General features: G+C 49.5%; 5 protein-coding genes across 5 annotated transcripts; 2 read left to right on the top strand and 3 right to left on the bottom strand.

Moving 5' to 3' along the window:
• Positions 1-550: 550 nt before the first annotated feature.
• Positions 551-2673, bottom strand: B0J16DRAFT_355902 (kinase-like domain-containing protein; the record flags this gene model as incomplete). Its single annotated transcript, XM_046129440.1, has 3 exons — positions 551-908; positions 973-2011; positions 2082-2673. 3 exons carry the CDS (start codon positions 2671-2673, stop codon positions 551-553), a joined length of 1989 nt encoding a protein of 662 aa, XP_045983232.1.
• Positions 2674-4954: 2281 nt separating this feature from the next.
• B0J16DRAFT_342120 (pyridoxamine 5'-phosphate oxidase-domain-containing protein) lies at positions 4955-6456 on the top strand. The gene has a single exon (XM_046127877.1). It carries the CDS (start codon positions 5211-5213, stop codon positions 6063-6065), a length of 855 nt encoding a protein of 284 aa, XP_045983231.1. The 5' UTR covers positions 4955-5210; the 3' UTR covers positions 6066-6456.
• Positions 6457-10163: 3707 nt separating this feature from the next.
• B0J16DRAFT_137151 (uncharacterized protein) lies at positions 10164-15122 on the top strand. Its single transcript, XM_046121828.1, has 3 exons — positions 10164-11498; positions 11560-11764; positions 11816-15122. The coding sequence occupies exons 1-3, from the start codon at positions 10300-10302 to the stop codon at positions 14990-14992; spliced, it is 4581 nt and encodes a 1526-aa protein (XP_045983230.1). The 5' UTR covers positions 10164-10299; the 3' UTR covers positions 14993-15122.
• A 1016-nt stretch (positions 15123-16138) lies between these two features.
• B0J16DRAFT_137119 (uncharacterized protein) lies at positions 16139-19136 on the bottom strand. Its single transcript, XM_046121827.1, has 7 exons — positions 18637-19136; positions 18520-18573; positions 17850-18462; positions 17594-17799; positions 16797-17541; positions 16598-16747; positions 16139-16541 (listed from the first exon to the last, which is right to left on the bottom strand). Exons 1-7 carry the CDS (start codon positions 18895-18897, stop codon positions 16264-16266), a joined length of 2307 nt encoding a protein of 768 aa, XP_045983229.1. The 5' UTR covers positions 18898-19136; the 3' UTR covers positions 16139-16263.
• A 2662-nt stretch (positions 19137-21798) lies between these two features.
• On the bottom strand, positions 21799-24599 carry B0J16DRAFT_137108 (uncharacterized protein). Its single transcript, XM_046121826.1, has 2 exons — positions 23485-24599; positions 21799-23416 (listed from the first exon to the last, which is right to left on the bottom strand). Exons 1-2 carry the CDS (start codon positions 24123-24125, stop codon positions 21949-21951), a joined length of 2109 nt encoding a protein of 702 aa, XP_045983228.1. The 5' UTR covers positions 24126-24599; the 3' UTR covers positions 21799-21948.
• Between the last annotated feature and the right edge of the window lie 2241 nt (positions 24600-26840).

The following is a 26840-nucleotide window of genomic DNA, read 5'->3' as shown; positions in this document are numbered from 1 at the left end:
ACAATTCATCACGGGCATTCATATTAACTGACAACTTTATCTCGAAGTTGATGCTGGTCAATGAAGTGCTACACGATAGATAGTATTGACTTTTCCACTTGTGTCTCCTCTCCTTACCTCATGCCTGCTAAAGTAAAGGTTGGATTACACAAGAACCCTATTCCCCGAGCATACATGCATGACTGAAACTGTTCTTAAAAGTCTGGACGCAATCAGACTCCTTCCCACTGGACCGCATACATGAACCTGGTCCGTGTCAAACTCCTGCTTGCCATAATGAAGAGCAAAAAGAAAAGGCCGAACCGCAAAAACAACAGCCCTAAATACATGACCAAAAGTGATAATACAGCAACGTCGAAAGTAATAGAAAAACGACGGGGGCGAGGGACAGCTGCCGGAACCCGAATCCTCATGGCACACGAGCCATATCATAGGAACACTAATTGATAGGTATTAATGTAAAATCGCCAACGCTGCTTCAAAAGAGGGCCTTCCCTCGGTTGACGAATCCACGCCAGCCCACCACCCTCTGGGAACTTGAAGGCTCGTCCTAGAACATCGTCCCAAATGACTCGTCAGTGGGGATGCGTTTCCGAGGGCTAACGCCGTCTTCTGTAGCAGGTTTGCGATGCCTGAATGTGAAGCCGACAAAGAGGCTCTTGCTCATTTGATCCTCGCGTTCCGCCATGGTCTCAAGAGCTTGTTGCTTGTCATGCACCTCCTTGTACTTTGCCATGTCAGCTTCATTGGTGAAGTCGTCGAAATAGCCCGCATCGGTCTCCGAGTCCAGCTCGGGAACAAATGGTGCACGTGTTTGTCGTAAAACATCCCATTCAACCTCAGCAAAGTAGTGATGGGCATAGATGTCATTAATATTCGAGAATCGTCTTGTGCGAGAGTTGATGCATCTGTGTACAATAGTGTCAGCTCGCATGGTACGGATCCAAGTGCTCATAGCTTGGATCTACTTACGTGCAGATGAAGTTCCAGGTTCGATTGCTCAGGAAGTAGTTGGGATCCTCCCACACAGGCCTCTTTAGGACTTCCTTCCAGTGCTTCAGATTACGCCAAGTCTCATCAGGGGTAGCACCCGCAAAGGGAGGGAACCCGGTAAGGGCTTCGAAAAGCATACATCCCAGACTCCAGTAGTCCACCGTGAAGTCATATTCCTCCCCTCTAAGGACCTCCGGGGCCATGTAGTCGGGCGATCCTACAATAGATTTGGCGTAGTTGACATCATTTTCACGCATCGTTCGGTAGCTCTCTCGACGTTCAGCCACGGTTCGCTGATCCATGGGCTTGCCGAAGGGGACTGCACTTTCAGACGCCTTTTCCAGCTTGACACGCATAGACTCGATCTTAGACGGGGCTAAAACACCGGCAGCAAGACCGAAATCGGTCAACTTGATGTGGCCCGTCGAGTCAACCAAGAAGTTCTCCGGTTTGAGATCTCGGTGAATATAGCCTAGCTGATGCAGGGCATCCACGGAGCAAAACATTTCGGCGATGTAGAAGCGGGCATGGCGATTCGATAGCACACCAGTGTTGTTAAGCAAGGTGCGGAAGTCACCGCCAGGCACGTACTCCATAGCAAGATATATGCTTTTCTCGTCCTGGAAAGAGTAGAGGAGCCTAACCAGCCACTCGCTCTGAGCGGTTGTGAGAATATCTCTCTCGGTTAAAACGTGGCGAACTTCATCGAGTTTGAAGAGTAGCTTCTTGCTCATGACCTTGAGGGCGCAAACCTCACGGGTGTCCTTCTTTTGGGCCAAGAAAACTTGGCCATAACCACCCTGACCAACCTGGGTCAAGATTTGGAAGTCACCGTGCCGAAGTCGTACTCGACGCTTGCGAAGGTTGGCGCGCTCTCGCCCGGCGTATTTAGTCCACATTTGATTGTGCGTTTGCTCATCGGTCTCTGGGGGTGGAGGATATTCATTCTTGAAGGCTGTTAGTCGGTTTTGCCGAGCGCCGACGTATGTGAGAAGATCGAAATAATAGTCTAAGAAATCTGAAAATTGTCAGAGGCTGATAGATAGATAGGGGTGACTTCAGAGTTGAGTAGTTGAAGTAGTGCTTACAGAGTTGAGTGACGTTCACCAATCGCTTGACATTTGGCTTTTGGAGGATTTCACGCTCTTCTGCTGTCAATCCTCGATGTGTGTTGAATCGTTTGGTCGCGGGTGTGGTAGGTCGGTCTCGCTGCTCGTAGAGCTGTTGACGGGTAACAGCAGCATGGCTGTGTTGGTGGGGAGAATCGACGTTGGCCAAGCGAGAAGGCGGTGGTGTGTTTTCCTGGCCTTGCTTCTTGTTGGGACTTCCCGGTCGCGTCTTGTGGACGACACTTTCATCGACATTTGCGCTGGACTCGTCGAGAGGCTGAGTCTTGGTCTTGCCAGGCGATAGCGGGGTCACAACACTTTGAGGGCGGCCTAATCTGAGGGGCGGCTCGATCGTGGGAGTGTTGAGGTTCAAAGCACTGTCGAAGGCGGAAGGGAGGTCGTGTGCGCCAGGAGGATTGGTCTTCTTGCTTGGGCTACCTTGAGGCGTGCTCACAGGGTTAAGAAAGTTGTCTGATTTGGTTGACGGTGTAGCAGGGCGCGAGCTACTGTTTTCACCAGAAGCATTGGTTGCTTTCCCGCCAGGAAAGAAGCTTGACATGAAACTAGCCATGACTGGTTGTCTTTCCTCGGCAATGACAATTGTGGTTGAGTGGATGAGGGGATGTAGATTAAGAAGACGCTCGGGAGCGTAGTCTATGGCGGGGATGTTTTGTTGTCGCAATACAAGTTGGGGTCAGAGTCGAGGGGTAGTAGTACCTATGTACAGGACAGTACAGTACAGTAATAATGGCTCCCGTCTCTTGTTGCTAAGGCTCCAGCTGGCAAGGTTGGCTTAGGTGGGCACAAGGCGGGCGGTGGGGAATGGAACCGGGGCAGATAAGCAGTGAACAGAAAAGGACAGTCGTCAGTATTGAGGTCACAGTGGAGGAGGTAGATAGAAGAATAAGATGCCGATGCAAGCAAACTCTTTTGATGTTGGAGAGGTCAACATACACTTGGTGTAATGAAATGTTCAAGAAGAACAGCAAACTTGATAACTTGCCCTTGGAAACAAGTAAGGCCAAAGCCAAGATCTGGCTGTAGTGGGGTTCCTTTGTTGATGATGCTATTGGTGGGACCCGATCGATCAACAATGACATGGTTGCAGCAGCAACCGATCGCCAGTGCCCACCAAGATACCTACCAACAATGTATGTACTGTAGGTTATCTCCCGTCCCTTGGAACGAGTCTTTACTAGCACCACGTACTAATCCAAATATCTTGCTGCACCAAATATTCCAGAACCAACCATGTTACATAAGTGCACTTGTGTGAATACCTCACCTATTCGAATAGTCCATTGGCTTCCAGTACGTTTGCGTCTTCTTAGTTGACATACAGAGAGCATGCCTTGTGCTCAGTAGTAGTTGAAAGACAGGTAGAAGGTGCTCAAAGCAGAAAGGACACATGACCACTGCCTATTGAACACTACAGCCACCCCAGGTTCTTGGTGCTGCACCGAATATCTAAAGGGAACCGAAGGAGTTCCCCCATATGTACAGAAAACGAGTTGTTTGATTTTCAGTTAATACTCTGTCAAGTGTTAGTAGTCATAAATAGAAGGATGAAAGAAGCTATTTGATTCTGCTATCTAGGCTGGAAGAAGGGAAGACTCATAGAGTTCTGCTAGACTTCCAGAAAGGTCTTTAGATTGGCTCAATACCTAGGTAGTAACTAATACTTTCACAGGCAGACGATAAACTAAGAGGTAGGTAGCCCAGTACCTACCTGTAGGTAGCAGGTCTATGCAACGACTACCCGGTCGTTCCTAAACATCTCATTCAGAAAATTAGAGCTGTCGTATTGCCTAATAGTAGACTCAAGGTTACTTGTCATGATAAGTATTCCTGAGAGCCGAGGTCCATCTAGCCGATGAGTTGGATAGGCTAATGTTAAACCAGACCCAGCTGTCACCGTTAGAGGATAATTATTTTAAGGTACTTGATATTCTATGATACATCTCAGAAGATATGGATTATATCCACTCTTACGGAGGTTTTCGAAGGGTCACTGGAAAAGTTCAGTACATGAAGACGACTTGTTAGGGCTCTTAAAGACGAGGCCGTGTAGTTTCTTCTTTCTGTTGAAGTCTATGCGATGCTACCACATTCTGCAGTGAAAAACTCCATTGCTTACTTACCAGACAGCTAATATCACGATATTCTGGCATCATAAAGCTTCTATCTCGAGAACTATAGTTTCAGCACTGACTTTCCATGAAGAACAGAGCGTAAATCACGGCTTTATGCGCAATTTAATCCGATAAAGCACTGAGGAAAAGCTGCGCCTCCTGCCCATGTGTCGTCAACTTGTCATGCAACCGATCAGTCTGAAAATCAGACATTTTAGAGGGCCTTGGAATACTCGTACCCCTTCAAGCCTGTCATTGTAAGTAAATAAGATACTGTATAAGTATGTCATCGTAGCATCTATGATGTGTGTCCCAACTTGCTACCGGGGTCGTTATCTGACACTTCTCACGAGGGTCAACAACCAACTCAAACCAGCTTTTTCCTGTATTAAATGATAGCACATTGGTAAGTTTCGGTGCATTTGAAGTGAGGATTCAAGCTACGAATACTCATAACTGTTCATGGTCGCAGCACAATTTGGGTGAATTTGGAGCACGACGTGGATATGAAGCATTATGTTGTCGAATTATCAATTCACGGATTAAGTCAATCCGCGAAAGCCAATCTATTCATAGCGAGAGAGTTTCTCTCCAAAGCTGACTGCGCCTTTTTGTGGTGCAATGGATAAAGAAATACCAAAGTTATCACACTTCAACGGTCATGTGTCATGGCGGTTTCCACCGGCCATCCATGACAAGGATCTAATCTTATCAATCTACAGCTTGGCGAGGGTAGCGTAGCATCATGGGATCAGTCCCTCCCGCTTAGCGCGGACAACTTCCGCCTCCATTCACTAGCGAAGGTCTTACGCGCCATCAGACCAGAAGCTTGCAGCCATCATATCTGCCACCGCCCTGCTCCTCTTTTGACCCTGCCCTGCGCCTTTGTTCTTACCCCAATACTTCCATCGTTAGAAGTCCATCCTTACTCTCGCCAGCTCTACAAACGCGTACGACCCAGACATATCGGCCCATTATGAAGCTCACCCACGCTGTCGCTGGCTTCGCTGCTACGGCGCATGCCTTGGGCCCCGAGTCCAACATCTTTGGCGACACTGGTAATGCCAACATCCAAGCTCCTCACAAGATTCCAACTGTCCACGAATCTGTTGTCATGGCACGCCGTATCCTTGCTCTTACCAAGCTTGCCACCCTTTCGACCGTCTTTCCTTCCGGTCATCCCAATGGCGACCTTGCCATCGATGAGAACCGCCCGACAGGACTCGAGGGTGTGCCTATCGGCATGATGGATTATGTGGCCGATTGCGAAGATGAAGGCAACCCTACCATTCTCGAAATCAAGATCGCAACAACGTTTAAGAACGTTCGCGCTGGATCAAACCTTACCCTCTCCATGAACTGGGTCCCGCCGTATCCGCCCGCCAAGCGCATCTCCCTCCTTTCTCGACTCTCGGCATATGTTCCCTTCCTTCCCAGCTATGACTACAACAGCCGTGCCCAAGGGTCGTCATATACGCCGGACACCGTTCCTTACTCGGCGGCCAACCTACCCCGGTTCGCCCTCTTTGGTTACCTTGAGCCCATTGAAACTACACCCGTATCAACCGTCAAGCTTGCCGCATGCTTCACACGCAAGCACCAGGATGCCAAGTACTGGCTACCTGGTAACGTCATCCACGAAAGTTCATGGTCGCGCCTGGTTGTGACCAAAATCTACTGGGTCGGCGGCTTTGGTGACCGAGCGCGTATCGGCTGGCTTCCTGTTGACGAATGGAAGAGCGTCACCAGAGATGAGTGGGAGAGCATCAAACTCCCTGGTGAGGAGAAGGGCTGGAGTGAGTGGTCAGTTGGCTCGGTAGCAGAGCTGTAGGAGTGATATAACTTGATTATTTCGGAAACAGTCTTTACTTTTCATTGTCTGACTTGGATGAGTCTCGGGTGGGAGCATTCCTTTTTATGGACGCATATGGCCTGTAAATTCGTCGCGACCTTTGATTGTTTGTATAGGAGGAGTTGCTTTTACATAGGTATGTAGTCAGGGACGGCAATCTTTTGACAGGGTATCGTGTGTCGCACAAGCCCTCAATTGCATTTTACTGCTTGTCCTTTATCGTCGGCAACTTGCCTTTTGAAGGAGCCAACTGCTTCCTGAAGAAAACCATGCAGGTAGCCGAACCAACCAATCTTGAATACACCACATCTGTACCGCTGTTTCACTTGGTTTGATCTGCTGTGCTACAGAGGTGCTGGTGATATCCGAATGTTGTTTGTCTCACACGGAACCCACATTTGGTAATCCGGATCGCTACTGTACGAGTGTAATGCATGCTTGGCAACGTATAGCGTGGTCACCAGAACTGTAGGTTGCTGGTTGCTTTGGCTCATGTTTAATGCTTAATCTCTCAGCTTGTAACATCCCGTGGCCTATCGCAAACGACGCACTCCTGCTTTGACCTTCTGCAACCGTGTGCTCAAATAGATTGGAGCGCGCACTGGTGCAGTCAATGGATGGCAGGAGAGTTGCCTGTGATGTCGTGCTGCCTATGGCTGCCGTGTTGGAGACTGCATATTGTGGTGGGTTACACGCCGCAACTGGGGTGACTAGGGCGGCTTGATCCGGCGGACGACGGGCGATCCGATATCTTCTTACATTAGGCACGCTACTGTACGTGAGAGCTTTAATAAATCCACATGTTTCAGTTTTCTATCGATAGTGCCATATATTTTACGCCTCGCATACGTTATATCAGCCACTGATTCGATGGATCCGCGAGCCGTTTAGACAGCCCATCTTGGGTCGATATTCGCGACTCCAAGTAATAAGGGTTGTCTCTATTGCCATATCTAACTGGGTCAGAAATTGCCACCTGCTTGACGCAGAAGCACAAGGCAACTACAAACAACCAAATGAACGTTGAACGGCTCGGTGTAACAAGGGACAGTACTGCACTGTACAGCAAATACCTATTAATCTAATGCAGCTAGATGGGGAGCTACAGTAGACATGCATGCAAAGAAGCGTTGTTTCGGAACTCGATTACCGTAGGACAAACCATGCTCTCCCGGAAAAGGAAGGTTTGTTGTGGTCGTTGGGTCTTGACATTGCTTTTGGTGCCTCATTGAATCCTCCTCCTCCTCCTCCTCCTCCTCCTCCTCCTCCTCCTCCTCCTCCTCCTCCTCCTCCTCCTCCTCGGTAGAGGAACTCGGCCCGGGGTAAGATCCCGACGGAAAGACTGGGGCTCGCTCCGTAGGTGGTCGATTCAGGTCCAGGGATAATAAGCCTCTGGCTTCGAGTGCATTACACCTGCACTGCACCGTACCGAGACAGTAACGTTTAGGTCTGGCCTATCGGGTTGAGAGTGTGAAAATGGCCATAGGAGATACATCAAGCGGCGCTGAACCGTAGACTGGATGACGCAAAAGGTTCAGCCAGGTATGGGGTGATAAGACAAGTCATACATACCCGTATCTACCGCTATCTGCTCCGCATGAGTTAATATTGCACAACACACCGCAATGCGGTACAGACGCAAGGCTCATCAGGCGAAGCAAATGCCAAGCCAGCCAGTCGCGACTATCAATTATCAGCCAACAGTGCGAGACCAGGCCCAATGATTCACATCAAAGGTTAGAGAATTGTCAGAGAGTGACCTAGTGATTCCAATCCACTCTCGCAGATATCTAGTGTTGTCGCCCAAGGGCTTGGCTATTGATGATAGGCAGGATATCGAGAGTATGTATGGCATGTCTTTTGCATCGATGTTCTCGACGCTGCGCTACCACCGGGGCTTGCGAGGTGGCTTACACTTATTACGGAGTGTTGGCTCCCTATTAGACTACCTAGCCAGCAAGCATCTCTCTTTTCGTCTGTGCGGCGTTTGTCCCCGGGAATTTCATCAATGTCCATCCATATTGGTGGGAGAGGGAGCAAGGGTTCAGGAGAACGGGTTGAACTTTTTACCAATGGGCGGGAACACGGACCATACCACAATATGTACATACGATAGCCTGGTAGGTTAGAGGTAGGTAGGTAGGTAGGTATGGTTTGTAAGACTACAGTACCCAGAGGACTATCGGCCGATTCTTACCCAACGGCTTATGTTGACCGATAAGTAGTTACATTGATGACGGGCAATGATGTGCCTGCATCTGGCGGATGGGTAGAGCTGAAGGTTGATGTTCTCTGGCGATATCATACTGTAGAGAAAAGGCCACAAATTACCAACGAGCGCTTCTCGTAGGCCTGGACTGGATGCCGTCATGGGGATCACTCTGAGAAATGATGGCTGGTAAGCTTCATTTGGTTGGTTGGGTCCAGGTCGTAGCTGACATTGGATCCATGTTTTACACAAGAACCCGAGACAAATCTTTGATATAGGTTTGTTTATGTCATCCCAGTTCTGCGGATATTGTACAGCACCACACTCTTAATAAGGTGGTACAGTTTTGAAAGGCTTCTTTCAAGTACCTAGAGATGAATGCCATAATTACCTCTCTGGGCTGTACAACACAGCACCAACTCTACAGGCGCTGCACAACACCAATAGATAACGCACCTTCCACGAGGCAAATGCTTCCTCGCGATCTTAACTGCGCGATTGAGTGTGCCCTCAAGCGGGGTCAATGGCTTTTGGCTGGGGGGGTCTGCAGTGTTATTTGATCGCCAAGGTTAGCCAGCCGCCACCCCTGAAAAACACAAACGACGTTATGCACACTGATGATTGATGTGAATGCTCGTTTATCTTTAACAGGTATTCTTTCAGAGCAATCACCGGCTTATCCCTTCGCAAAAGAAAGGCACAGCGCTGTGTAATACAGTGTGTATGTAGTATTGTTACCCTGGAGTCATTATTGTTAAGACCACCAAAACTCGGGGAACCCTTTGCTACGGTGGTTCTTACATTGGTACGGAGTACATGACTGACCGGTAAATATGGCCCAGGTCTCAGCACTTCTTCCCCAATTATCTACCTATGAATGTAAGAGAATTGTGATTATTTCCCCAATCCCAGCCCCCCCCCCCCCCCCCCGTCGCGTTACTTACCTACTATCCGCAACCTTAGCCGTGGCCACCACCCCGTAAGGCATCATTCCCGTCGGGTAGGGGGTCCTGGGCTCCGCACAGTCTTGAGAATAGAAATAAGAAAAAACTACCCTCAAAATGCTCGAGTAGAAAGGCCATGTCAGATCAGGTCAGGTCAGATCAGTTCAGTTCAGGGTTCCATCATGGACTCAAGGGACCAAACAAGCGACAGGCTGAGAGCCCGGACGAGGGGGCGGATCCATGCAAGTTCCCTACCTCCAGTACAGTAAAGTCATCGGTACTTAGCGGATATAGTTTATGGCGGATCCTCTGACGCAAAAGCCCTGCTATCGGTGCATGCTGGCAATCGCTCCGTGTGTAGCGTCTACCTCTATCTCCACCTTCCTCACGTCCCCATATTTCCTTTTGAGGGCCTTCTTAAGTTTAGTACCTTGCCTTGCCTACCGTGCCTTGCCTCACCTCAAAACGCTCTAAACTCAACCTACCTACATTACCTATTACCTCGCCCCGTCCGACCCCATCCATCTCATAATTCATCGACGTTCCCGCTCTCGGTCGGGGTTCCGTGCCGCTCGTGTACATACTTACGCTATCTTGACACTTATTGCTCTTCCTTTCTTTCTTTGCATCGTTTCTCTCGCATATCAATAAGAGACGTTCGCGTGCGTGGACAATTCAACAACAACAAGCGATTCGAATCGACTACAGTGGTGATAGTTTGGAAACGACAAGACGCACGGGCGATAACGACGATCCAAGTCGAGTACCCGACTCACGTTGATCTCTAGTCCACACACGTTTCGGCGTTCGAATTCGGATTGCGCGGCAGGTCCATCAAATATTTACGGGTCATCGACGACAACGCGATAGAGGAACGCAAACCTGAGGCGACACTTCGATATCGAGTATCGGGTCATTCGAGGCGCTAAGGAACATCACAGGGCATTGCGGTCTGATCTTCGGCGATCGCGTTGACTGCGATCGTTCACCAACTTCAACATAATTCAACATATCCCTTACTTGGATCTTTCGGAATGGCGCCTCCGCCACCGAACCGAACATGACCTCGCGGACTCCCATGAGCGCCCATCCGCGGCCGCCTCAACGTTCCGTGAGCTCATCGTCGTTGCCCGTCCAGCGCCCGCCTCCGCAGCGAACATTATCCCATCAACAACAGTTTATGCCCGCCTCACCAGTTCGAAAAGATTCATCATTCATCGACCTTACCGCCGACGCCGGCGATGCTACTCCTAACCGTTACAACACAACACCGAGAAGGGGCGGCTCACGTCTCCGGCTTGAACTGTCCCATAATGCTTCGGCCGGCTCATTTCCTGCATCCGAATCGCCGCAATCTTTAACCCCCTCACGAATACCCACCAACTCCGATCCTTTCCAGTCGATGGCTGGAAGCCCAGCTCCCATTAATAGTGCCAGTTCAACTTCGATGCCGATGCCAACGCGCCGACCAGTAACCTCTCAGCTAAGATCCGCTCCTCCTATCACAACGACGACTGCGCCTACGCCAGTCAAGAAAGACGCCCGACTAAAGCCGTACACGGTCGAAATTCCCTCCGCCGCACCAAGATACTTCGCCGCAAACCGACCCGAAACTACTCCTCGAAACCCTGTTGATCCCTTTAGCAAAGGCCTCAACTCTGGATACGCCGACTTCTTCCCTTGGAACGGGGCGCATTATGAAGACGAGTGGAGCAGCGAAGCCATCACGAAGGGCACATGGGACAAGGTGAACTTGAATGTTCCCGAGACTTCGTCGGCCAAACTTGCCATCTTCCCAGCCTTAAAACAAAAGACTGGCCTGAATGCTCTTTCTACGATATTTATGGGTGTTCTGACTCAGCGTAGGCATCGAGGCCAGATCAATGCCCCATCGACTTTCAAGCCACCACCGCGAGTCACGCTTACTGATACAAAACGAGAAGTTTGGCTCAAGGATCTTGCCAACCCCGCCATATCTTTGCGACGTCTTAGCCGAACAATTCCCCATGGTATTCGTGGCAGAACTCTGCTCGACCAGTGTTTAAACAAGAACGTTCCCGCCGAGCGAGCTGTATGGCTCGCAAAGTGCGTTGGTGCCAATGAGATCAGAGGGCTGAAGAGAAAAGGTGTCAACGGGGCTTTTGTCATGGGTGGCGAGTTGAAGTGGGCTCGCGACTGGACTGTTTTTGTCGAGCAGTTCGTTGATGCCGTTGTTGCTGGATTTGGCGAGAAGGACTGGAAAACCAGAGTTACATATGCGTAAGTTGGGACCGCCCGAACGCCTTGTGCAGTTATGATTATCGTTACTGACGCTCTGCAGCATTCGTTTAGCCACAAACCTTTACGCTGAGCAGTTACTGGATCGAGACCATTACCTTGATTGGGTCGTTTCTGGCATCGAAAATAGTCTCCAATCAAGAATCCCAATGTGGCTGCTCATAGCTCAGATATATTGGAAAGATCTTCTTAGGTTTCGCAAGTATGGCAGGAGGCTTGTTTTTGCCTTACTTAGCCACTTGCACGTAGTATGTTCACGTTCAACCGTTCAAGATAGCATATCGACTAACTGAAATTAGATATACAACGATCCTGATCAGGATCTGCTTGTGCAACTCTCTAGTAGACTATCGACTTTACTCGGCTCCTTAGTTCTGTCTAATCCGGAGAGTTTCATAAACCCTGGCGCTTGGCCACGATACAAAGATACGCTTCAGGCTTCCTTGCGTACCGACCATGAGCCAACACAGAAAGCCATACATACAATTAACAACCGAAACTCCCGACTGGTCGTGTCCAGCACCGCTTCCCCACCTGCTGGTAGAAGTCAACTTGTCAAGTTGCTCGATGCTGCTCTCAAGGAATCTAGTGATGGTCATCTAGCGTCAGCATGTTGGGCAACGAGTGAAAACAAGCCTCTGATCATGAAGACAGTCGTTGAATGGGCCACTTCTTTCCACCGTCCTGGCTTGGCAAAAGTCTATGCTGCTGCCCAATTAATTCGTCAATGGAGCCAGTTTCGCGTGGATCCTACAACACCGATACTCGAGACCCTCGACAGCATTGCCATCGAAGATAAGACACGGAAGAATCTTGTTTATCATTTAGTCACTGAATTGGTCCGAACCGGTCATTTCTCTGTCTCTCAGTACATGCAATGGACTATTGCACGTGGAGGCTACCACAGCGGAGTGGAAATTGACGCCGATTCAGGCCCATGTTCCAGCAGATTGCTGGTTGAGTTACCGCTTCATGCTTTGTCCGAAAAGAAGAGGGCAGAGAGAGGAAATTTGCTTCGACGAGCCGGGAACTATTCGATTGTCGAGGAAGAGCAAGATATCGCCAACGCGATCAAGTATGTCAGGCACACCGTGGGACTTCCTTTACCGCCAGGTGATCCATTATCAGAGCGAAAGCCTGTCTCCCTCAAAAAGCTTCTTCCAAGAATAGGTAGCAGCAGCAGTGCCCTCAGGAGCAGTGTTGGTGCACATCTACGTGATGTGCTAACCGGGCAGCTGAACTATAAGAGTCAGCCCTCTCTGCCTTTGACTATGTACAACTCGGTTCGCGCTATTATGGAAACAGCCGAAGATTACTCCATGTTATCAGATATTCTTGGTGCTTGCGCAAAGACCGCCGATTACGATGTGCTAGCATCTGTTGCCGATACTGTTCATTCAAATTTGCAAATCTTCTCGGCTTTGGGCAGTGCGAACGATCTGTTCCATATTCTAATCGAACGCCTCAAGTCGATGAATGACGAGCAAGGAATCGTGCCGCGACCATTATTGGCTTCCCTTTCAAGTCTTGCCCAACGAATGACCGGCCACGAAGTCATTGCTTCCCATCTACGACAGGAGTTGCTTCAAAGCGACCGCAGTAATGCGATCGATGCTTGTTCTCCAGTATCTGATATTGTGGCAGCCCCTGCTCAGCATGCTGAGAATGAGTTGGCGGAGGACATCGAGAAACAGCTATTAAGTGGAACACGGCTAGATCCCCCAACCATGAACAAATTGTTCAGGAGGATCATTCCTGCCCTTGAGCGAGGCTGGGAGAAAACTGACGATACAAGACGAATATTCGCGACACTGCTTACCAGGATACGGGTTTTCGATGCACACCATTTCGATAAACTCATGACAGACTGGACAAGCCACGTCCGTTCTCTGCCGAATCGCTCTCCTCTTGTTGGCCTATTTCCACTTCTTGTCAGTACAGGCTGTCTCACTATGCCCATTCTCATGAGTACTGCGAGCCCGCCATCCGCGAGCTTTCAGAACCTGCCTTCAGACCCGATAGAGAACAAGTTTGGCCCAGCGACATATTTGCAAGAACTTCTACAGCTAGTCATCATGCCGTTGCCTACAGGAACGGGACTCTCGACCGAGGAAAGCTACAGGTTCCATACCGAACAAAAGTGCGCCAAATTTGAGCAATCGAAGGGTCTTCTGAACCTTGTGCGCAATGCCCTGTTGGAATACTCCGCCTTGAGGCATTGCGCAAACGGTCTCGAATTCCCACTCGACAACTCTGTGTGCCAAGAAAGCCTCCTTGAGACTTTACGAACTCTTGTGCTAGTCGACTCGTCCGCCGTCTCGAATGCTTTAGGCATCAAGTCGCTGCCAGCCGAGGCCGTTGGTCTTGTGCGCAAGGTGACGACCAAGCTCTTGATCCCTGGCGATTCTGGTGACACTCAGATCTCATTCGACCGTATCTTGCAAATCGCCAATGAGTTGACTCTACCATTCTGTCAACTCAAGCTGAATTTGGACTTATCTTTGCCACAGCCCAACGCAAACGAGGGGCAATTTGAAATCTTTGCTAAGGCTATGGACCGAGCCATTGAGGCGGGCAATATCATGTGGACCAGCCTACTACCTTGCTTGAGCGACGATATCACCCAGCACCTCAAAAGCCAGGCTCAATCTGTATTCCTCGACCTGATTCCATCGTCCAAGACGTCCGAAATTGCCGACACCGGATCGAGGCAGTCACTGCGCATGGCCGAGAACTTATTGGAAGTAGTCGAAGCCATCATTTCGGGCCAAGCCCCCCCGAAGATGGCACAGTTAACTTCGGGTATGGTCGAGAAGCTGACAGACCTATGGGAAATCATCGCCGCAGGGCCTCAGGAACGCCCTAACTGCCACACCGCCGTACTGCAGCACTGGTTGCCTGCCATGCTTCGCTTTGTTACCCTCCACAGCTTATCGTCCGAGCCCCCTTCAGCACCTCTTCCGACTGCATCGGCAACACGACCTCCTATCCCGCCTGTACATGATACTCGTGCTCGCATTGTTCTTGTCCTTTGCGGCTTACTGCTCGAGCTTGAAACTCTTCCACCCGCTACTGTGGGCTCGCTACCCCAACAGGTCTTTGACATTGCTATTCTGCTTGTGGATGCGCTTCCCGAGGATCTGAGAGCCAATTGTGCCAAGGCCATCTTGCTCACCTCGGGCGGACTGCCGAACCAGGGCACCTCATCCGATCCTCGACTCTACTATCTCTTCAGCTCGCCACCGCCGTCGGTTTCAGATAACCTCATGCTCTCACATCGTGAGAAAGCAGCAACCCCACAAGGAGCCGTCGCTCGTGGCATGGGTGCACAATACGGCATCGGACCAGCCGTTCAAGAACGCCTCAGTCCTTTCGTTCTCCGGCGCTGGGAGGTGCTTAGTGAACCAACTCCTAACGTCGGCGAAAACGATACCAGTCTGAGCCTGGGTCTCTTTGAAGCCATCAAACTTCAGTAAGATTACCTCTTATTGTTGTTGCTACTTACCTATTGATGTCAAACTCTTGATATACCATTGCGTCGTATACATTACACGCAATGTTCCTTATATCACCCTTACCATCGCCTACCATCACCATCAACATACTTCTGCCTTTGTCTGGCTTTTCTTTTCTTTACTCTCATGGCTATACCCCTGTTACGGAACTCAGGCGTGTTCGCACTAGCGATAATTTGCACTGCACGACGGATTTCTTCTTCCCAATGTTCATTCTGGTTTACGCGGGGACAACACAACTAAGGGTCTCGTCGTCTTTTTCTCTGTTTGGCAGTTGGTGCTTCGTTTTTTCTATCTTTTCTTTTCTTTTCTTTCTTTTCTTGTTCTTCTCGTTTACTCTGTTGCTTCCCTTTGCTCTGGGGTCAATTTTGTGTTTTTGCATGGCGCTGCGTACAAAGAGGACTGGTGAAACGGTTGATGACACGTCGAGCACAGAACACGGACGATACATTTGCATATATCATGTATGAAAGTTGTTAGATCACGGCGTGTCGATGAGGACATGGGAGGGCGTAAGACTCGCTGCATTTGTCTGTACTCACTGGAGTGCATAGCATAGAAACAATCGAATTTACTTGATTCACATAATCTTCCTGGACATCTTCTCTATATGAGGACAACAGTGGGTGAAATAAGGTCAACAACATCCCCGTAAAAGTTGTGTTTTATGATTCAAACACTAGCCCTCTGCATATTATATGGCCAGCAGGAGCCAGCAGCTCCCAAAATCGGCATTTTTCAGCCGTCAGTCTAACTGCTGAGTAGGTGGTAAGCAGATATTAACACCATCAAGAACAAGTTAATGGCCGAGGGATAGGGTTGAGTTCAAACGAATATAGCGAGTGTACGCTGGCTTTCCATGTCTATTGCCAGTAGATTCATACGGATACTTCATCATTTCTCTGAAACCTATCCAGTGTTCCCGACTCTCACTGCTTACCCTGAAGACCTACCGATTCTGATTACTTTCATGATAAGCTAAGGGATTCATAGAGGCGAGGAAACAGAAATGCAGAAAATGTATACAATTGTAGAAACGCGCTCAGGATGACTGTCCAGTAATAATCTTACACCAAGTTTCAAGCACAAAGAGACGAACATGCATTAGATATGGGACGCCATGCAACAAAACAGTCAACATGGACAGAAATAAGACCCTTCTCCCCCCAGCAAGCGTTATCCATTAGGTCCTCTTACCCCTTACCCAACTTGCAACGCATATACAATTCTAACTAATCCTCGTCAAAGATCTGCAATGTGTTTTGGAGGATGGTGTCGATGGCCTTGATCTGCCAGCCCGCATCGGCGATGGCGGTGCTGGGGTCAGTGCCCATAAGAGTAGGACCAAAAATGACAGCAAGGTTATGGCAGTTCATACGGTTCACATGACTGTTGTCCATAACCCTCCATAAGTGAAGGGTGAGGGCACGGAGTGTAGCGTAATTGGGATCAGGCAGACTGTTGATGATGGCGTGAAGAGAATCACGGCGGAGTGTATCATCTTCATGCTCTGTGTGTACTAGTTAGCACAGTTCTGGTGCTTCACGGGAGGGAGAAGAAACTCACTGGCAGCCGCAATAAAGCTGTCATGATACTCGAGGGTGAGCAGGGGGTCAGGAAGGTCGCGGAAGAACTGCTTCAGTAAACCAGTAACACTGTTGACATCATGATAGAAGTTCTCGGGGTTCCTAAAGTCGAGAGCAGGGCTGGAAGACTCTGCTGTAAAGTTAGTTCTGACCATTGATAGCGATTTAGCATAACGCACCGGTGTCAAACATGTTTTTAAGTTTCTGGATATGAGCCATAGATCCAGATTGCCGATAAATGCCCTCCACATTAAGGCCGTACATATCTACCGCCTGGATACACTGATGGACTACCATTGGTACAGCTAAACTGTCGCGCTCGTACAGACGGCTGAGTGGAAGACCAAAAACTGGCTTTGAGGGTCCCGAGGGCCCAGGAGCAGGCGGGGGATGACTGGACGCCCCATAAGGAGGTGGTGATCGTCCAGCTCCCTGAGGCCCTTGACCAAAGTTCGCGCCGCTACCTGAGCGTTCATGAGGAGGCTGGTGAGGGCCTGTCTGCTGTGGAGGAGAACCGCCCGGCTGGAAGGGTAGGGCACCAAGCTGTGGTGGACCAGTTGAGCTAACAGAGCCGCCATTGCCATATCTCTGGCCGGGTGCTTGCTGGTTAGGGCCACGGGCGGGAAACTGTTGTCCGGGTCCTGGGCCACCCTGTTGTAGCGGCATGTTTCCCTGGCTGAAGCTCCTGTTATGAGGCTGCGAGAAGGGGCGAGGATCGTCAGAAGGTGGGAGCGAAGAATCACCCGTGATGCCAGTGATGGGACCAAGTCCCAGGGTGCTAGTTCTCGATCCTGGACCAAGGGGCTGGGGTCCAGAGAAGTTTCCCGGAGGTGGTGCCTGTGTTGCAGGCGATTGCACCATAGCAGGCTGTTGTACAGGACCCCCTGGTGCATGCTGACTACTGGAACCTGGAGGGTTGAGAGCCTAGAACTTGTGTAAGTGACAGAGCCCACTAGTCACTTATTATATCACTTACTGGGTTACGCTTATACTCAATTTCACCGGTGTTGGGAGGCACGCTTCTATGCTGCGCTGTGACATAATCGTTCAAATCCTTCTCGTTATCGATCGAGGAAGCAGCTTGTCGCAGACTGCGCTGAGCACTGCTGCTCTGACCTCCCGGGCCCTGGATGGGGCTCACACTCAGGCCGTTGCTTAACAGCAGACGCTCGTTGAAAGAAGCTAGATATGTAAGTGAACGATCGCAAGATGAACGATAACGACAAACTCACCAAACTTCTGCATTTGCAAAGAAATGCCAGCATCAATCTCCTTGATGGAGTCTTGCAGGGCTCGAATAGCCTCGGGACGTGTCGTCGAAACGAGTTGGGCCTTCTCGGCCTGCAACGCCTGGACATGTCCGTGGTAGGTGGAGTCGGCCGCCTGAACTTTCTTCAGCAGTTCGCCTTCATGCTGCTGAGCTGACTTGTGGCCCTTGAGACCGAACATTTTGCCGCTCTGGCGCGATTCGCCAGTCTTGACTCGCTCGTAATCGTCAGCCAGAGAGTCGTACTTGGCCTTGCTCTTACGCATAGTCTGTTCCATCTCAGCAACCTTATTCTCGGCGGACAGGCCATTTTGCTTCCACGACTTGCGGCTGCGTTCTGCGACGCCCGCGAGCTCCATAAGCTCGTCGTGCATCTGATGCAACTCTTTCGCAAACTCAATTCCATTCTCCGCCATGCGTTCGTGGGTGCTCGCCATAGCTTCGTATGCGCTGCCAAAAGTGCCCTGGCGGTGATCGGGTCGGCGCATGACCTCTTGGGTCGTACGCGTGAGTTTCCTGATGCCATTGGCGTGATCTTCTTCTAGACTGGATCGCTTCTTGAGGAACAACGCGAATTCCTTGAAGATGACAAATTAGCAAACCAAGTCGCAGTGGAAGTCTAAGCAACCACTTACCTTGGCTGAAGCTATGCTCTGCTTAAGGCGGTTTAGGAGAGTAACAATGCCAATCTGCAACAGGCGTTAGCATGATCCAAAGCTTCTGTATATCACTCTCGCGTAGGCTGATTGTACCTCGGAAGACAGGACGTCTGAAACTTGTTTGAGCTGTTCGGAATTCGCACCAGATGGGCCAGCGGGTTGTGTAGGTGAAGTGCTGTCGCCATCCGGGTTCTGAGATTTGTTCATGACATCGTCAACGGCAGCACCGCCGCTGTCAGACGGAGGACCCTGAGGACTGACGGGAATATTGCCCAAGGACATCATGCTGCCTGACCTGCCGCGCTCTTGTTGGGGAGAGAAGGCGTCGTTCGCCGACGAATGGTGGTCGTTCATGGTTTCGAGCGCAATTGAGGATTCGCACGGCTTATGTACTAAGATTTATCGAGAATCGTCCAGGGTTCTAAGTATGAGGCCTCGCCGAGGTGGTTGTTCACATTCCTCGAGCTCTTTGGGTTATGGAGCAGCGATTGGGCAGGAAGTGTCGCTGCCACAAAGTGGTAGACCGGCCTCTGTGATTGATTGGGTGCAACACCAACGATCCGTATAAATGCGATGAGAGTGGGAGCACAAGTTGAGTTGAGGCGACGACAGTGACAGAGGTGTTGGAAAGTTGGTGGTGGAAGGAACTGTGGTGTTCTGATGGGGAGAGCTTCGCAATCCGCAGCGGGGGCCCTCGATGATTCGGTGCCAGGGACTGACTGGGCCGATTTGTCGTTAAGACAGCGCTTTTTGGAAACCAAGAACGGCGGGGGACAGTAGATACGAGAGCAGACGAATGTGCGCGCGCAACAGCGACACAAAGCAATCGAGTTCAAACCAAAATTTCGAACGAACAATTTATAGAACAGGTAAGAAGAAGACAAGATGCGAACGCAGGTGCAAGTGGAAATGGAAATGGAGATGGAGATGAGTATGGAGATCGGTTGGTCGTTCGGTGGAGAGAAGGGAATGTGAAGGAAACACTCCACTGGAGTTTTAGTGCAGTACGGCACTGGATTGGATGGATAGGTTTGGGATGGTTGTGGCTGAGCCAAGTCTTGACGGGTTAGCAGGTGGGTAACAGAAGAGATGTCCTCTAAGGCTTCAGCTGCCAAAAGTAAAGCAGTCTAAATGCAGGTCTAAAGTAGCATAGGGTGACCAACTTATTTCGTCTTTTGTGATTTCTGCGGTCAATTTTTCTGACACCTTGACGGTTGGGTTCATGGGAGCAAACGCCACCAGGACACTAAACCCTCCACAGGCAGGGCAGTTCTTTAGTGTTTTTAGGGGTCCCTTGAGAACGCCTTCAGGGGATGTCGTCAGCTTTGATTGATTTCCTAGAACAGCTAAGCAGACAAACTTGACTTCATATCTTGACTTGGCATCTTTGTTTCCCTCGACCCGACTGTAACAAGAGTACCCATCGCCTCTGTATAACATCATTTCCCCATCCTCCATACGACGGTATATGAAAGTTCCTTACTTCTTACAGGGGAAAATAAACCACCAAGATAGGTACCTAGCCAATACATGTGTCTAGATTTCCATAGAACTTACGTACCCCTCCCCTCGCCCAGTCGTCGGCAACGTGTTAGCCAACGAGTTGAACAACTTTGTAAGCCACAACGGCTGACAGCAGTTTTCAAACCGGATGCTTCCCTCGAGATTTCCTTTTGCTGTATCAACCTGTCAGCTCTTTCCTCCGCTGACCTGGTAGCTGAACTGACAATATCAGATCACCAGTTCAGCCTCTAACTTAGGTAGTGCGCATGTGCCGTCGTTCCACCCAGGGTTCTTTGACCGTTGAAACATTGCCCTTCTTTGGCTGCGGGCGCCAGCATTAGCTCGTCTATCAAGCAGGCAACCAATCTGGTGCAATGCCGCATTACTCTCTGCGGCGATTTGCAGCCATGTCTGCAGAAGCGAGTGAAACAGTGCTGCTTGACTGCTTACATGCATACATACACAAGGATACAGCATACCTACATACCTGACTATCTACCACAGTGGGTGAGTTGTAACAACAACACACCTTCGGCTTTTGAAGGGCTCAAAAGGGTCGATCGGTCATTTATATGCATACATATAGCGTCTGGGAAAGGAGACCCTAATTACAAATAAACTTATACGAATGTCTGAAACTGCAAAGCTGTTATTGCTTGCTCAAACGTGGCTCCTCCTATTTATAAACTATCTTAGACTAAGTTAGTGTTGAAAATCCTCTACCTAAACTTCGTGTTTCATATCCAACCCCGGTATCATCTATTCTAGTACAGGATACGCGCACAAGGCCATCGAAAGTCTACTCGAATTGCCGAAGCACATGCCTAAAACGAGAGAAACGACAGACAGCCACACCCGTAAACAAACAACGACCATCCGCATCGGGAGGAGGGTTCGTACGACGATCTGAGTCCTTACACCACCCTTGTAACCCAGACTGATACACTTCCACAAGTGATGAACGGAGGGGGAGGCAGGAAGTGAAAAGGGGACTGGTTGCTGTATTCTCCGATACACGAGTTGTGTTTGCCACTTTATTTGACGATGCAACATCAGCCCTGACAAACAAACCAAACGGGGAGTCCGGGGCTGTGGCAAAGATCATTCCACCCTTGTACTTAGATAACGAGGCCGCGAGGGTACACCATCTAGGCGGAAGATGTAACGAGACTCGAGTTGAACGCCAATGCCAGCCCTCCAGCCCTCCTCATTTCCTGTGGAAGCACAGAGTGCAGCGACCGAGAGAAACAGAGGACTTGAAGAGTCAAGCACGGTTTGTCCAAGTCAATCACATGCTGTTCATTATAGTACGCGTTGCCTGAAGTGGATCCAATTCATTCAATATTCATTTCAAAGGCTATCTAAAACCCGGGGTATACAACTATGCACAATCATTCAGGCTTCTGCATATCTCTCGTGGAACTCATCCAAACAGAAGGCAGCGCAGTGTCTGATCCAGGTCCGCCACCCACTCATATTTCTATATCTCCAAGGGTATCCGTTCTATCAAGACCAATGTCTGGGTATGTTGCTAGAAAATAGAGCGCCATATCGGAATGAGCTCATGTTTCCCATGGCTGCTTTCCTTCAACAGACGAAATAAACTCGCGGCTATAATGCTATGCTGATGCTTTTAAACAAATGGTTACAACTCCAACAAAAAAAGACAAAACAGGCAGAGACATGTTGGGGGTGGTCCACCTCTCATGACAGTTTGTAAAAGAAAAGATTCGACGCTTCGACAGATTATGAAGAGCCAAGTCGTAGAGGGCTTATCCCGATAAGGCAAAAGGAATGGTATGATGGAAGTGAATCGTAAAGGAAAGATGTACAACAGTGAATGCTACGCATCGTTGATGCAAGCATAATATGTTGTTGAGCAGAGTCCAGTCGCAATCGCTTTCACTTGGTAGAGATAAAAATCTGTGCTCTCTCTTCGGGCCATACTGGCGTAGGAATAGGTGCGTATTTGACGCCATCCTGGGCCTCCAGCTCCTTTCTTAGGATTTCGATAGCCAGCTCCCATCGACGCACAAGCTTAGCCTTTCGTGCCGAAAAATTGCTGCTCAGCATTTCTTCTTCGCGCGCAGCCTGTGCCGCCAATTCGTCGAACTCTTCACGGTTCCGGTCGAGGAAATCTTCGTACTCGGTCTCTTGTCGATTGATGAGCTCCTCCATACGTTTGGCTTGGCGGTCTCTCATCACGTTAATCTTAGCCTGATGTGACCTTTCCATGCCATCGCGAATGTTGTACTGCTGACCCAATTCACGAAGATCACGTTCTGTCACCACACGGTGAGGCTGGGTACCTGTTGAATCCGGACTTGAGCTTCCGCTATTGCGCCCTAGCCCATCGCAGTAAGCTTCCATATGCTTCAGTCGAATGTTAACACTTCTCGCGCTTGCTTCCAGAGTGTTTCGAAGGTCCATTTCAGCAGCCACCTGTCGATCTTCCAGCTGACTGACAGATTTGACATGCTTTTCCTTCATCCTTTCCTCCTCGTCGATGTGTCGTTTCAAAGTCGCCTTCCTCTGCTCGACAAATCGGGATCGCATATGCTCTCGACCATGTTCAAAAAATTCAAGGAACCGAACCATTTCTCGCTGCTGTGTCTTGGCCATCTCAGAGAAGTTCTCCTTGTTACGAGTTCGCTCCTCAGCTTCAAGTCGCTCGGCTGAGGCTGCTGCTGCTGCGGCTTCTTGGACAGCTTTCTCCTCTGTGTATTCAGCTAAGCGAGCCCGCTCATCCCTTCTCCTTCGTTCCATCTCTTCCTGTTGGCCACAATTGTTTGGGCATCCGGTAGTGGTATCCCACAGGCCACCGCAAGCATAGCAAAATTGAGCTTTGCACCTACAAGTCATGTGCAAACTTTCTGTTTCTCGTGGAACAAGGTTTCGACATCTGTAGCACCGCTTCCAACCGGGCTTGCCCCCAGTCTTGATAACCTGATCAAGTTCCCAATCCTCCGGACAATCTTTCCCTGTTGGATGAGCGTTATGTTTGCACATTAGGCAGACTCTCGTGTTGCATTTGCGGCATGTGACATCCAACGGATATTTAGGGTCCAATTTCTGGCGCGGTGGAATGAACTCGCCACAGGAAGGATTCGAACAGAATATCCTCGCCTGCCAAGGCGTACTGTACTGGATTATAGCCTTCAGGAACTCCTGCTGGGCGTCGCGGCTGAGCAAATCTCTTATTACCGAGCCGGGCAGGGGCTGGGCACAGCACCTTGGGGGCATACAGGATTCATCAGACATGGCCGTATGAATGAGTGACCGCAAACAATTATCGCAATAAGTGTGGCCGCACGAAATGCTGTGTAATGATTTTGAGCTTTTGAAATCAGCACGGCAGCTCACACAGGTCCTATGACAATAGTCAGCACGCTCTGGTCTTGTAAGATAGAAACTGTCGAAGGCTGGGTCACAACGCACAAGACGGCCTGAATTGGTTGGGGAGACTTTTTCTTCCATCGTAATTTGTTTAGTCCTGATTTAACACTGAACAGACTACGTTTCGTCTTGCCACTAAAGATACTGGGAGGTGAGTTGGCGGGCGCAAACGATTGTCTCGAGGTCTTTGGGTGGTTATGGTGAGGATCAATAACAGATAAGTATCGATCGTATTGGGCAAAGCTTAAATCCTTGGATTGGCGACCACTCGATGGTGCTGGGTCAGGTGTAGGCGGTCCAAATAATGACGAGTGTGAGGTTAAGGCGGTGCTTGTTGAACCACCGGAAAGCATGGAAAAGGTTCGCGCGTTGTAGACTGTGGAAGCTGACTCGACGCTGGATGTGATACGGTTATCAGCAACGGGTGCACTCGAGATACCGAGGGCATTGGCTTTGGACACAAGGTCATCCTCTATCTGGTTTTCTGTTCTACCATCCGGTAATTGCAAAACACTGACGAAGTAATCGAAGTCGTTTAGCTCGGGAGCTATGGCACTTGTGTTAGTGCCGACGCCGTTGTCAACGCCAGGGCTAACGCTTGTGGTGGTTGAAGGCGTCGTTTTGGTGGAGTTAGCCATATCGACAGCGATGATCGGGCTATGGTGAAGGGTTGTCGCGATCATGGCTTGGGAAAGTCGACTCGTTAGCCAGGGGTGGGTGAGAACGTGGCGGTGAAAGTTCGAGTCGGGTCGGAAGATGCTATGACTTCAGTGCATCATCAAGAGGAAAGACGAGATAATTAGGGAAATGGATATTATTGCAAGTCAAAAATTGAAAGATGAGAAAGAGGTTGTCGTGTGGTTGACAAGGTTTAATTGCGTGGGGTGATGAGCTGAATTGGATGGTAGCCGGCTGAATCTTTGGGTACCTAGTGTAGGTTATTGGTTGGGCGGTTCCGTGTCTTTGACGTTGGATTGATGATTGAGCAGAACAAATCGAGCCAGACCAGATGAGAACAGGGCGAATTCAGCTGGTGATTGACAGTTGGCAATAGCGGACACCTCTTTTGCCTCGTTGCACAGTATTTGTGTCAGGTCTTGGTATTTCAAGTGTTGTTCTCGCGTTCGTTCCAATACCAGTCGCGAGGAGAAGGGTTTCCGGCTGGAACGTTGGAGGTTAGTTTAGTGCGGGATGAAGAATGACGATGGGTTGAGGTAAGATAAGGCAGTTATTGTAAGTTGAATGATTTGAAGACTGCGCCACTAGCAGCGAGATGATGTGGGAATAGTGAGTTGGTGTGAAGAGGAAGAGAGATGATGGTCTGGGTATAAGACGAAGAGTGAAATTGCCGGGTACCGTACCAAGAAGAAGAAAAATCAATAACGAGTGTGTAAGTAATCGCAATATTGTATGTTTGCACTCGATATAGAAGGAAAGATTCCGATGGGCGCAAAGATGAGCCGGAGGTAAGACTAAGAGACCCGAGATCCAGGTCAGATACTACCAGTGCGTAGGTAGGTAGTACTAGGCAGTGCCTACCTGTAGGTAATGGCTAAGGGAGAGGGAGAGATGGGAAATAGAGTCGTCGGTTTTTTTTTTCCTGACAGGCAAACAGAACGTAAGAGACCAAGGTCGAGGGCAGGTCCAAGAAGCCGGGATGAGTCCTTCCTTATTAATTAATTGATCGACCACCCAGACAGGTAGGTAGGCACCTTAGTAGGTAGGTACCACCTAGACTAGAGGACACGGGAGGGGAGGGGAGGGGAGTCTGCGGTAAGTTACCTACCTAGGTAGGCACCTATGGACTGTACTGTAGGGGACCCTCTTTAGGTGGGAGGGATATCTGCTCCGAAAAGAGCATTTAAAGGTCCAAGGCCAAACCGTAATAGGACGAGAAGAGTAGATCAGAGACAAGACGAGAGTTGAGCTGTTGAGTTGAATTAACGAGTCGAGATGAGTTGCACAGAAGTTACAGGGTTGTTGATGCCATCCATTACATTACACTGGGGAAACAAGGTAGGGCAATCATCACAACTGTACGGATATGCACCAAGGGACCAACAATCTACTAAGATACCATCGATTCATTGTTCGGGTTGCTTGCCTCGGCCGACTCGGTATAAAACCATTCATACTATAATTATGACCTGTACGGAGTATCCGATCTCTATATGGGAATATCCATGATTGTTCATCCGCCTCATTCAAATTCGTCCGGCCTTGGCCCTTCAACAGCTAGCTGTTGGGCACCCATCGATCGCGGTAATAGCAGAGAGATAGTGTCCACCAACAACCGAGATCCAGCGTCACTCTTGGTCTTCAAAGCTGACCGACTTGGTCCAAGCAAAGGAGCAAACAACATGCCGCCATCAATCAATGATCTTGGGACGTCAATGCCAGGGTTCGGCTGATTGACTGAGCGACTGAATCACTGACTTACAAGGGCAGGGCGGCAAGACAGAGGCAAGACAGGGGTAGTAAGTCGAGAGACCAAGGTCCTTGCTTGACATTGAGTATCGTCACTTCTTTCGTGAGAATCTTCTCTGACACAGACAGTGGAGTAGGGAATTGAGGAACGAGGGAGACATGGTCCGTCCCTACCTTGGATAACTGGAGAAACAAGGGCGATTTAAAGTCACGGGAAGAATGTGTAGCGATATTAATCACACGCAAGATTTGAACAATGTAAGGAGGACGGTGAACGCTTGCCTTCTTTCTCCCTTGGTGCATTTACATCCGAGTTTGCTTGAAGCCTCTCCCTCTGTTTCTAGCCTTTACACGTACTCAAGTAAATGCAAGACAACATACTATTCTGGGCAAGTAGTATATCCAGTTTGTCGCATGGTGTCGTATCGTGTCGTATAGCCTTGTTATCGTCTCACGACAGCGGGGAGTTGCCTTGAATCGTCTGTGCCGTGAATTGGATGTAACCTCATCACCTTCGTCTTCAGTCAAAGCCGTTCCTGTTCCTGTTCCTGAACTGAACTGTCCCTGTACAGTACCCGGCAGTCAGGTCTGGTCATGCGCCACAAGCTGAGCAGGGGGTCAGGTCTGCCGAATAAGATAATTGAAGAGGCCCATTGCCAAGAATGCCTACCATTAGCTTCTGGGCACCGTTTGTGCGTTTTGATGGGCACCTATCCGTACCTTTATCAGACTTCGTCAGCAATTGCTCTCTCTCTCTTTAATACTTAGGGTCCGGACTATGAAAGACCACTCACTCTCTTGGATAAGTACCTACCTACCTAGGTAGGTAGCTTATTTACCTACTAGGTACCTACTAAGTGACAACAATATAAAGTACCTCACACAAAGATGCGAAGTCCACCAACAAAACTCAGCAAAATAATACTGGATTGCAAGTCATGCCATAAGCAATTTTGCACAGGACCTAAACT

Source organism: Fusarium flagelliforme (assembly GCF_020744385.1).
Source record: "Fusarium flagelliforme strain FIESC 12 MPI-CAGE-AA-0113 chromosome Unknown B0J16scaffold_4, whole genome shotgun sequence".
In the NCBI taxonomy this organism is placed as follows: domain Eukaryota; kingdom Fungi; phylum Ascomycota; class Sordariomycetes; order Hypocreales; family Nectriaceae; genus Fusarium; species Fusarium flagelliforme.
The sequence above is the reverse complement of the archived record's forward strand: the minus strand, read 5'-3'. Positions and strand labels throughout refer to the sequence as shown.